General features: G+C 43.3%; 1 protein-coding gene across 1 annotated transcript in view; it reads right to left on the reverse strand.

The window, feature by feature from the left end:
* Nucleotides 1–3567: 3567 nt before the first annotated feature.
* Nucleotides 3568–12922, reverse strand: part of CYGB (cytoglobin) — an 80345-nt gene continuing 70990 nt past the window's right edge. The window contains exon 3 of the mRNA XM_073563193.1: nt 3568–4747. Within this exon, the coding sequence (XP_073419294.1) occupies nt 4583–4747 (165 nt within the window). The 3' untranslated portion in view covers nt 3568–4582. The remainder of the gene's footprint in view (nt 4748–12922) is intronic.

The raw sequence follows: 12922 nt of genomic DNA on the forward strand, positions 1-12922 counted from the left end.
CCCTTTGCTTATCTACTATTTCTCCGGTATTCTCACCCTGGCAAGTGACCTGACTTACGACTTTGTATTTTCCCTTGGTTTACTACGTACTATTTTGGTATTGACCATAGAATGTCTGACTCCGCCGACTCACGGCCTGGCCGTGGGTTGTGACTAGTGTTACAGTAGCTCAGTGGGGTCCTGGGTTCACATCCCACCAGGGACAACGTCTACAAAGAGTTCGTATGTTCTCTCCGTGTGTGTGTGGGTTTCCTCCCACACTCCAATGACCTACTGATAGGGAATTTAGACTGTGAGCCCCAATGAAAACAGTGCCAATAATGTCTATAAAGTGCTGCGGAATATGATTGCACTATATAAACTGAAATAAATGTGACATGTCAACAGGCCTGGCTACATTTTATCACGTTTTACGATGAATTGCTGCAGTTTTGCATTTTTTGTTGCACAATTTTTACAGTAAAAAACATTATTTAATATGTATGTACCACTGTATGTGAACAAAACCCTTGATAAGAAGTAATGTAAATTTCATTTAAGCAGGTCTTTTCCTAGGCATGCTGCATGTATAAATGATGCTTTCACAGCTGGAGATCCATAAGCTGCATACTATTTACAGATTTTATATTGTTGCCGGATATGAGGTATATATGAATATCAGTATTGGAAGCAGATGGGTTGTACCCAATGTTGGCTGCTTTGAGGATATATTTTTTTGTTTTCATTTAGAATGATTTAATTCAATGTACTTAATGGTTTTGTAAGCAGCAATAATAAAATCCTGAGTTACGGTAATGCATCTGTCAGTGGTATAGAAACATGACCACATTTAATTATCTGCCCTATACCATGAAAAACGGTAACTTTATAAAAACTCAATAAATGTAGCAGCTGCCTATGTAGCAACTTCCCTTCTATTTTCAGAAATGATTGGGGCTTTGCTGTCTTCTTCCGTGTGTGACAAGGTGACTTGGGGAGTTTCCCCTACCGTACACACATAGGGAAGGTTTAACTTGTGAGACTGGAAGTAAGTGGATATAAATTAGTGCCAATGGGCCAGAATATAGTAGAAGACGAAAAAAAGTAACAATACGGCACAAATATGGAAAATTCATATTTGGAGACCGATTCTGAACATACAGGAGCTTCTCACAAAATTAGAATATCATCAAAAAGTTAATTTATTTCAGTTCTTCAATACAAAAAGTGAAAGTCATATATTAGAGTCATTACAGACAGAGTGATCTATTTCAAGTGTTTATTTCTGCTAATGTTGATGATTATGGCTTACAGCCAATGGAAACCCAAAAGTCATTATCTCAGTAAATTAGAATACTTTATAACATCAGCTTGAAAAAATGACTTTAAAATTTGAAATGTTGGCCTACTGAAATGTATGTTCAGTAAATACATTCAATACTTGGTTGGGGATCCTTTGGCATCAATTACTGCATCAATGCGGCATGGCATGGAGGCGATCAGCCTGTGGCACTGCTGAGGTGCTATGGAAGCCCAGGTTACTTTGATAGCAGCCTTCAGCTTGTCTGCATTGTTGGGTCTGGTGTCTCTCTCATCTTTCCTCTTTACAGTTCCTCTTTAAGGTCAGGCGAGTTTGCTGGTCAATCAAGCACAGTGAAACTGCTGTTTTTCAACCAGTTATTGGTACTTTTCGCAGTGTGGACAGGTGCCAAGTCCTGCTAGAGAATGAAATTTCCAACTCCAAAAAGCTTGACGGCAGAGGGCAGCATGAAGTGCTCTAAAATTTCCTGGTAGACAGCTGAGCTAACTTTGGTCTTGATTAGGGATGAGCGAGCATACTCGTGAGGATTCGGTACTCGGCGAGTAATGCGGTACTGGCAGTACTCGAATCCTCGCGAGTATTTCACTACTCACCTCGCAATATTCACAACAGCCCTCATAGCCCTGCACAGTCCCGCACAGTACGGCACAGTCCCCGCACAGCCCAGCACGGCCCACCACAGCCCCACACAGCCCAGCACAGTCCCGCACAGTACCTGCAAAGTCCTGTACAGTCCCGCACAGCACGGCACAGTCTTCGCACAGGCCAGCACAGTCCCGCACAACCCAGCACAGTCTTCGCACAGGCCAGCACAGTCCTGCACAGCTCGGCACAGTCCCCGCACAGGCCAGCACAGTCCCGCATAGCCTGGCACAGTCCACGCACAGGCCAGCATAGTCCCGCCTAGCCTGGCAGTCTTCGCACAGTCCCCGCCCAGTCCATCACAGTCCCCGCCCATTAATTGCATTTCCCATAGACTTACATTGGACTCGGTACTTGTTGCGAGTACCCGAGTATTAGGAGGTACTCGTAACGAGTACAGAGAGTCCGAAAACTACAGTACTCGCTCATCCCTAGTCTTGATAAAACACAGTGTACCGATACCAGCAGATGACAAGGCTTCCCAAACCATCACTGATATGGGGTATTGTCAAGAAGAAAATGAGAGACACCAGACCCAACAATGCAGATGACCTGCAGGCTGCTATCAGAGAAACCTGGGCTTCCATAACACCTCAGCAGTGCCACAGACTGATCATCTTCATGCCATGCTGTATTGATGCACTAATTGATGTCAAAGGAGCCCCGACCAAGTACTAAGTGCATTTACTGAACATACATTTCAGTAGGCCAACATTTCGGATTGTAAAATCATTATTTTTTAAGCTGGTGTTATAAAGTATTCTAATTTACTGAGATAATGACTTTTGGGTTTTCACTGGCTGCAAGCCATAATCATCAACATTAACAGAAATAAACACTTGAAATACATCACTCTGTTTGTAATAACTCTATATAATATATGAGTTTCACTTTTTGTATTGCAGAACTGAAATAAATTAACCTTTTGATGATATTCTAATTTTGTGAGATGCACCTGTATTCGCTCAACTCTAGTCACTAATGCATGAACATGACAGAACCTCACAAAAAAGACAGACTCCTTCCTACCCACAAGGTTTGGCTAATAAAACCCAAATGACTTGATTCATCCTATTAATTTGAAAATCCAAAATAGGGTATTTGAAGGTATTATTTTTTATAGCAGACACCCACTTTAAGGTCTTATACAGTGTTATGTTCACAATATATGGAGGCACCCCTTACAGCACTTCTAATTTGACCACATTCTAGATGTATACTCTTCTAAAAGCAGTGCACCCAAGGCAGAATATTTCCATAATATGGTATACCATCTTGCACGTTATAATTTTATAAAACTTGGGAGCCACATTATGCCTCTGTACAACAGGGTAATGGTATGGAGCCCAAATATGCTCATGTTCAAGAGTCCAGATGAATCCAACCATAAGTCTTTTTGGGACATCCTTGTGTTATATAATGAAATAGAAATATAGAAGAAAACTGATATCCAAGAATTGTCTCAAGACTCTTGTGTCCATCTCAGCTGAGCAGTTTTTCAGTTTCAATAAGCATATGATCTGTAAAAAATGTCCATAGCTCACTTGGACTTGTATGGGTATTGGAGTATTCAAATATGTATATCATCATTATTACGATAATCATTCACATAGAAGCCAACTCCATTATAGATCCAATAGTATGTTTTATTTCTATATCACGGTAAAACAGAACATTATATATGGACAGACACATTTTGACACAATTTGTCACAGGCCAGGTGTGTATATATCTCTATTCCACAATTTCACTCCCGCATCACCATCCAAAACATTCTGCCTAAAGTCATAATCCCTTAGTAGTGGCTTCTGGGCCTACTTACTGACATAGGGAGTTAGCATTTCCATGCTGATATACTGCAAGGTGAAGCTGAAACTTCTTCTGTATAATGCTATAATTTATACCATATAAATCTAAATTTCCCTGTACATTTGGTCCCATAAAGAATCTTTAATAAGTGAAGATAAAATAAGATGGCTAGTGGAAACTACTGAACCATTTATATACACTGGTCTCATGAAGACATTTGATCAAATGAGAACCAGCCAAGTAAAAATGAGAGAAAAGAAGAGTAATTGCCATATACAAGTGCATGCCAAGCAAAAACAGTGGGATTTAGAGTGGAGATGTAACTTAGCCATGATCTAATGTTAACCCCGTCATGTACAGGGGCCCCGTTTATGAGCTACGGATATCTTAAGAACCATCTGTTTCTCGTGCCTTATAGAACACAGAAAATGTGGAAAATATGGAACAGAGAATAACAGGGCAAGGACAATCTCAAAATAGCCTCACTTACAATACTAGATATTTCCACCCTAATGATGTGCATGGAAGCTGCACTGATTCTCGGAATGATATGTCTCACCTCCCTTCCACGGAGATTGACACTGATCTATTGTCCTATTGTATAAACTGGATTTGCTTGTGGCTAGGTCAAAGAAACCGCATCGCACTTTTCTGCCATATTAAAAAGCCCATCCCGCCCTGTTTGTAGAGACCCTGTAGTTATAACCCCCATGCCCACCCAGCTACCCAAGCCTAATTTTCCCACCACCCGTACTTCCCAGCTGTCCCAGAGATCTGAGATAGCTAGGTTCTGAAGTCATTGGCTTGGCTCTCTCTGGGAGATGGACGTGTTCACACTGAATTACTGGGGTACTGTGTCCAGCCAACCTCCTTGTATGTTGCCAGTACATGACTGTATATGTGGCTCCGTAATTTGCTCCAGGCTAGTGATACTTCAGGGGTGAAATCTTTGGCAAATGCTTCTGCAATGACCTCCAGTATCACCCCGGTCAGGATCTAGGGCAGACAAGAAGAAGCTAAAATTAGAGAGACATAACAAAGCACAGTAACAAACTACCATACAATGTACTATATATCAACAAATGGCAAACCATGTGATGAGGCTTAGTACAAATTATTCCATTACACGGCATGCCGTTCCCGCACATGTGCCTGTTTGTGTGGTTTATGACATTATTTTAACCTATTTGCTCTCAGGATTAGATAATTCTGTTGGGAGGATTGGATTTATTATGCTGCATTTTTCATAAATCCCCTTGAAATACAGTTAAAATAATACAGCACAGATCAAATTCAGAGAAGGACAGGAAGACTTGAACAAGTCCAAAGCCAACAGGAAACCAGAGTAGCAATGTCAGCTCTACTCTGAAAGACAGATGCCAGGAACCGAGACAGTAATTGGCATTTCCTCTAACTGCACAGAACTGAGCTGTGAATCCACCAGATACATCTTCCCAATACTGATCAGTGGTAGAAACTTGGAGCCTGATTCATCATTGCATTTTCACAATTTTTGGTTGCATTAATATTTCTTACTGACTTTTTGATTTTGAGACACATTCATCATTCATCATTGCTCTTTTTTTAAACTTGTCTTTAGTTGCTTCCTTTTTTTTACGTCAATGTGGCTTTTCCAGATGCTTTATACTAATTCTTCAAATGCAGCTTTTTTAAAAAGTCACCAAATTTGGCCCACCAACCACCTACTCTCCTTCCCCCAACCTGGAGTAATTTAATATATGCCAGTTATTTTGGAGGCCCAAATTGCGCACAATTTGGCAAAACATAAAGCTTTTTGACCTAAAAAAGTTACAGAGCGGATTAGAGAAAATAAAAAAGACCATTTCTGTTTGTGTGAAAAATTCATGAACCACGTGCACCATTTTGAAGAGGATGACACAGAAAATGACAAAAAAAAGCAACAAAACATTGAGAGCTCTCTGCCTGCAGGAGAGAAGACACACAGAGGTGATAAATTGCTTCTGTATTTTTAGGGGAGGGAAACTCAGCGATGTTCAGTGTGACCTCAGCTGGGTCAGTTCTCATGCTGCGCAGCGCTACACCGATGAGGGCAAGGCGGGACATTTGTCTCACCACCAAAGAAGTGGGGCAGAAACCCAAATCTGGAACTGTCCAACTTGATATAGGAAGGATAGGAGCTAATAAAGAACAGGTGTTGGGCTTAATAGTTCTACTAATACTACAGGTCTGTACACCGAAGCTGTCACTCAAGTAGAAGAGACCTCTATACTAAACACCAGGATGTAACCAGGAAACTGTAAGGAGATTGCATTGCTCTGAGCTTCTCAAGAGACAACTAGAGAATGCCCCTTTAGCTCATGCAAGGAGACATGGCGGTTGGGCAAGTTATTGTGATACAAGCACAGCTCAAGGTTCACGGATGTGAGGAACCAGCCTTAACGAGCTTCTCTCATATGATTTATGATCACGTGAAGGTTCAGCTCTCCTTGATATGGTTTTTGGTCATAGATCAGCTAAGGAAAGCTCAGTGAAAAACAGAAGTGTTAGAAACTCAATCATCAGAAGAGCTCACCGACGGATGCAAAATTTGTAATGAATCCCAATTGCAAAAATGATTTTTTTTTTCTCCAAAATATTTTCATTTAGAGGGGTTGTCCAGGTTTTTCATGAAAGTCTACAGTCTCTCTATGTGACTACAGATTTGTGAATCCTCACAATGTGCATGAGCGTGCTGTGAGGATTCTCCAGTGCTGAAAGCAAGAGCGAGCAGTCATGTGATCGCAAATATGAGATATGCATACTTTCGTCCAAATTTTGACTAGGCATACACTTCCTTGCCCAATACAAGTGAATTGAGTGAGGCGGCTCATGTCGGAATGTGACCAGGAGTACTGTATGCATATCACTTGGTCTCACCGCTGGCACCAAAGAATCCTCACAGTGTGTTCGCTTTTTGGATACTCTGTAGCGTCATAGCATGCAAACATGAAATATGAAAAATGAATTGCATTACTGCACTAGAAATATGGAAAATATAGAAAGCTTAGCGCATAAAATGGCCAATTTATGTGTACCTGGAGCCATCGTTAAGGCTTTACTCGTTTTCCAGGACCCTAACCTAATGCCAATCCACACTTAGACTAAAGTCTTCATCTGTATGGGAATCTATGTCAATACTTTCCTTAGACTGAAGTCTATATCTCTGTGGAGGGGTAGTGGCCCTGCTGTGATTAAAACCGCTTGCGGCTAAGAGGTGGAGTGCTCAGTCAGAAGGCTAATGAATACAAATTTCAAAAAACTAACCGTCACATCCAAGCATAAACTAAGTGTGAACAGGTGCTTAACCTAGAGTCACAAACTCATATACATTCTGTGTTCTGTGTGGCTACTGCGTTCCTGTCCGGCTTCTGACTTCGGCTTTGTACTGCACCATTCCTCTGTCTCATCCCTAGGACACTGTGTTACCCTCCGGTTACTGAACTCTGCTAATCTGACCTTGCTCCCGGCACTGCCGGCTCACGCTTTCATTTTCTCTCCTGCACAGGGGTTAGCTCCACCTCCAGCCGCTTCCCGGTGGTCACGTGTCTCAGGTCCTGCTCTCGTGCGGCTCGCACTCAGGAGCGGCCGCATGCTCCATCTCGAGACTACTGCCCCCCTCCACATTCCCCCTGGTGTATACTTTAGACACACAATCATTGTGTCTATTACAGATACACAAGTCTGCAGTCACACAGACTGACTGCAGACTTTCGTGACAACCCTTTTTAAGTAAAAAGTTGCTACCAAATGTCCATATCCTTTAATACTATGTAAGATGTCATAGGTTTAGTCTGTTGATACCTACAATAATTATTAGGTGCTTTTCCATCTACAATACAGTAGTTCGTGTAAAAGACCTTGAATTTTCATTTTCTATTAAAGGGGATGTCGCACTTGGAAGGAAGTCTTAGCCGTGTGCTCAGTTAGGGTATGTGCACACTACGTGTTTTAGATGCTAGCATACTTGTTGAGTTTTTGAAACAAAAAATGGTTCAGAAAAACGCTGGTGGTGTTTTTCCTGAAGTGTTTTCTTTTTCACATTGCTGTGAATTATGTTTATATATATTTGGCATTTTTAAGCACTTTTTCAAGAGGGTTTCAAGCAGAAATGGCCTAACCAAGATATTGTGGGCACATACCTTTACTTGTAAAAAAAAATAAAAGATAAAATAATTGAAAAATTGATCCCTCACTTATGCTACCCTTGCCCAGTGCTGTGTCTCTGTGGCGCCCCTGAGGCTCAGTCGCCACAGAGGTACTGCACCTTCTCCTAAGGTGTAGTGCCCCACCAACTAGGTAAGTTGGGAACTCCTTTCCACACTCCAACACCTGCATCCCACACACAGGCTAGTTCAGTAGGTCCGCCTAGCAGCTTCAGGCTGGGGGTAGCAGAGCACCCTTCGTGGAACCCTGCATGGTAACACGAGATGTGCTGGGAGGTGGGTGGAGTTAGTATAAAAGAGAGGGAAGGTTTAGAATTGTAGTCCAGTCTGGGGTGAGTCCCAGAGAATGAAGTCAGTCTGACGGGAGGTCAGGCGAGAAGAGTTCAGTTCTGAAGTTTAGTTTTGAGTTCAGTTTGAGTTCAGTTTAGAAAGAGTGCCGCAGCTGCCTCAGTGATCTGAGCCAGCTGGCATGGGAAAGAGAAGAGAAGGAGAAAGACGTAGACCTGCAACCTAAGCTTCCATAAGAGAGAGAAGGAACAGCGCAAAGGAGTAGGAGAACAGAGAGGAGTTGTGGGTTGGAAGAGGAACCCTGCCTATAGGTTCTCAGCGCAAGGCCGGGGCCCGGTCCCCGAGGTTGTATGGACACTTATGGTTCTGCAGCAGACACCGGTGGAGTAGTTGGCTGTAAATGCACTACTCCCATCCAAGACTTGGGACACAACAGCAACCGATTTGTGAGCCAGGACTCTGAGAGGAGTCCCCGATAGAGGCTACAGCTGTCTGTCATACAAGTAAGGTTCTAGGAACATCTGACAGGAGGAATTCCAGAGAACTACAGTACTGGAGCTCTTCACATTGAAAGGCGCAATAGAGGAGTCGTTCAGGAAAGGCACATGTTGGCAGAGTGTTGGAGAGGTGAACCCTGACTTGCCCGGGAGGTTGATTGAGTCTCTACCCCGGAGGACATGGCACGGAGGCGGGCACCAGTGGGTACCACGAACTGTGAGTAAAGCTTTGAAACTACAAGCCCTGGTGTCCTCCATTCATTCGTCGCTAACACCTTCAGCACCGTTACATCTGGGTACCAGCATCTATACCATTCTGCGCCTCTCCTCATCCATTGCACCCACACTGCCCTGGGACTACAGCTCCACCTGTAGGGAACTACACCATCTTTTCTGCGCCACACCATCAGTTATCCTCCTCGGTGACCCATTCATAACAGATCACCAGTGACATTATACAGTAGCACCTCTTTATATAATATACAGTGTATAGTGTCAGTGTACAGGTAATACAGTGATCCCTAGTGACATTATTAACAGTAGTTCTGTATAAAGTGTCAGTGTACAGATAATACAGTGATCATCAGGGATAATATACACAGGAGCTTTGTATATAGTGTCAGTGTACAGATAATACAGTGATCACCAGTGACATTATACACAGGAGCTCTGTATATAGTATATAGTGTATAGTGTCAGTGTACAGGTAACACACTGACTCACCAGTGATGTCTCTAGCTGAAATCCTTCATCTTTGCTTTTCTTTTTCATCTAGCACAGACCGCCGTCACTTCTTCCAGCTAGGACTCGTCTCTGCATAAAATAACAGTTACCTAGAGCACCGCTTCCAGAGCACATTTTCCACTTTTTCCCTTTCTTCTACACTACACATCTGAATACAGACGCGCACCCACCATCAATATATAATTGGTTATTATGCAACCCACCATTCCAAATATAAATTATAATCTGTCACTGTGCACCCACTAACTATAAATAGCCACTTTCCCCATTTAATATATAAATTAATTAGCACCTGTGTGCTTTCCCCCAATTCATTACCAGTCACTTCATCCTCAACGCCCCCCACTGTGTACCTCCCGCTCTAACGCTAACCCCGATTTATTAGATTTACATGCCCTTCCTGCCCCAATTCATTGTTACCTCCCACTTCATCATGTGCAGTCCCACTCCCCCATCATCATGTGCAGTACCACTTCCCCCCTCTTCATCATGTGCAGTCCCCCTTACCCCCCCGACTTCTTCTTGTGCAGTCTCCCTTACACCCACTTCATCATTTGCAGTCTCCTTTAACCCCCAAACTCCATCATGTGCAGTCTCCTCTAACCCCCCACTTCATCATTTGCAGTTTCCCCTCCTCCCCTCACCCACTGAATTTATTTCAGAAAGAAAACAAAAACATTTCACATACTTATCTCACAGTCGCTCTCCAGCAGCGCAGCTCTGCTTCAGGCGTCCGATACATGTCGACACGTACGCGATGACGTCATTGCTCACCTGCCATCACATGACCAGAAGTACAGAGAACGTGGAGGGAGCGGGAGCTGCACAGCCGTGCACAGCCCCGAGAAAGCTCCCGGCCCGGGCGCCGGTGTGTGCGCCGCAGGCCCGCAGCGCACAGCACTTGGGGCCCGATGACGCACAACAATTGCGGCCCGATGAGTAGAAGCACAAGAGCGGGGCCCCGGACTGGACCTGCGGGCCCCCTTCAGTACTGCTGCTCACCAGGCCCCATACAGCAGAAGGGGCAGTAATGGGTACATTGGTACATTACTGTACAGAGACACCTGCACAAAAATGGCTTTCATGGAAGAGTCATCAGAAGAAAAATTCTGCATCCTCACCATAAAATTCAGCATCAGAAGTATGCAGAAAAATTTCTAAACAAGCCTGGTGTATTTTGGAAACAAGTCCTGTGGACCGATGAGGTTAAAATAGAACTCTTTGGCCACAATGATCAAAGGTATGTGTGGAGAAAAAGGGCACAGAATTTCAGGAAAAGAACATCTCAACAACCATTAGGCATGGGGGTGGATCAGTCATGCTTTGGAGTGTTGTTGTAGCCAATGGCACAGGGAACATTTCACGGGTAGAGGAAAGAATGGGTTCAATGAAATTTCAACAAATTCTTGATCCAAATATAACACATGTGTAAAAAAGCGGAAGTTCAAAATAGGATGGCTTCTACAAATGTGTAATAATCTTAAACATGCGTCAAGACCCACAATAGACCTCAATACCTCAAAAGGTGCAATCTGAAGGTCTTACAATGGTCCTCATAGTCCCCTGATCTGAACATCATTGAAAATCTGTGTCTAGATCTCAAAATAGCAGTACATGCAAGACAACCCAGGAATCTCACAGAACTGGAAGAATTTTCCAGGGAAGAATGGATGAAAATCCCTCAAAACACAATTGAAAGACTCTTGGATGGCTACGAAAAGTGTTTACATGCTGTGATACGTGAAAATGGGCCGTTACTAGGTACTAACTTTACAGGGTGCCCAAACTTTTGCATTGGCCCATTTTCCTTTTGTAATTTTTAAAATGTAAAAAATGACAATATTTTTTGGGCCAAAAATACAAAATAACTTTATCCCTTTTAGAAATCATGTCATCTTCAACTTCTTAACTGTTCATAATAACTGTATGTAATACCAGGGGTGCTCAAACTTTTACATGCCACTGTTACTGAGCATACTGAAAAGGTTTTTTAAAATGGGACATCCCCTTTAAGATGTTATATAGGATATATTTAATAATCTTCTTCAATAGCATAAACTTAGACTTGACAGTCTTAAAGGGAACTTATCAGCAGAATTCTCTTTGATCTCTATTTCCAGTGCACATTCAGCACTGTTATCAGCTTTCAGGTATTAATATAGTTTCCCTATAAAATGTACTAAATGGCTCATACTGAAAGACAAGTCTGGTGATTTTTTTGACTGTCCAGTTAACGCTTACACCCAGGTACGGACTGGGGCTGGAATTCAGCCATGGCATTTGTAATCACACAGGTCCATGTTGTCCCCGTCCCAGATGGGATATATTACTAATATTACCCTGGATGGAGGAAAGGAAGATTTTCTACAAGACAAATATTTCTGCTGGGGTAAGTGACGGAGTCAGCAACTTTCGCTATGTCACAACTCTTAACAGTATGGCTATCTTGAGAACACCAATTCTGTTAAAAGCGTAGCAGACAGAGGGCAGCCCATGACCAGACAGGCCCTTCTGGCATTTGCCAGAATTGTCAGATGGCCAGTTCTGGCCCTGCTTACACCTGATAGTGGATGTCTTTCCTTAGGCCTCTTTTTAAGCCAAAAAAATGATCTATATGATGGGCAACCTTAGTAAATTTGTCATATGTTACAAACATCCTTAGCCATGCTTCGTTTTCTAGGCACTCTCTAAAATGTTTAGTGAGGTGCAAGAAGAAAACCTTCATGAAAGTAGCATATGGTATGTACACAACAATTCTAGAGCAATTTTAACTCCTTAACGACCGCCGATACGCCTTTTAACGGCGGTAGTTAAGGGTACTTAAACCACAGCGCCATGAATTCACGGCTCTGTGGAGTAAGTAAATAGCGCCCCCCAGTGTCGGATTTTCTCCGGGGTCTCGGCTGGCAGGGGTAGCCAAGACCCTAGAGAACATGAATCGGGTCAGTTTTTATGACTCTTGTGATCGCCGTTAACCCTATAACGGCAATCGCAAAAAAAAAAAAAGGCCGCAATTTTGCATTTAATTTCTCTCTCCTCTGATGTGATTGCATATTAGAGGAGAGACAAATAGGGTCCCCGAACCCCCACGGTACCTCCCGGTGATCCTGGATCCCCTCCCGGTGGTCCCGGGTCCCTCCTGCCTCCTCCGGTGGGCGCCGCCATCTTGGATCCGGAAGAAAATGGTGAGCGCGATTTTGCATTTAATTTCTCTCTCCTCTGATGGATCGCACATCAGAGAAAAGAGTAATAGGGTCCCCGATCCCCCGGTACCTCCCGGTGGTCCTGGATCCCCTCCCAATGGTCCTGGATCCCTCCTGCCTCCTCCAGTGGGCGCTGTCATCTTGGATCCGGTAGAAAATGGCGGGTGCATGCACAGTGTGCCCGCCGCGAATCTGTAGGCTCCGGCTGGCAGATTCCATTCCTTCATTTTGATCACTGTGATAAACTATCATAGT

This window comes from Dendrobates tinctorius, unplaced genomic scaffold (genome assembly GCF_039654945.1).
Source record: "Dendrobates tinctorius isolate UK_male_01 unplaced genomic scaffold, ASM3965494v1 ptg000383l, whole genome shotgun sequence".
NCBI lineage: Eukaryota > Metazoa > Chordata > Amphibia > Anura > Dendrobatidae > Dendrobates > Dendrobates tinctorius.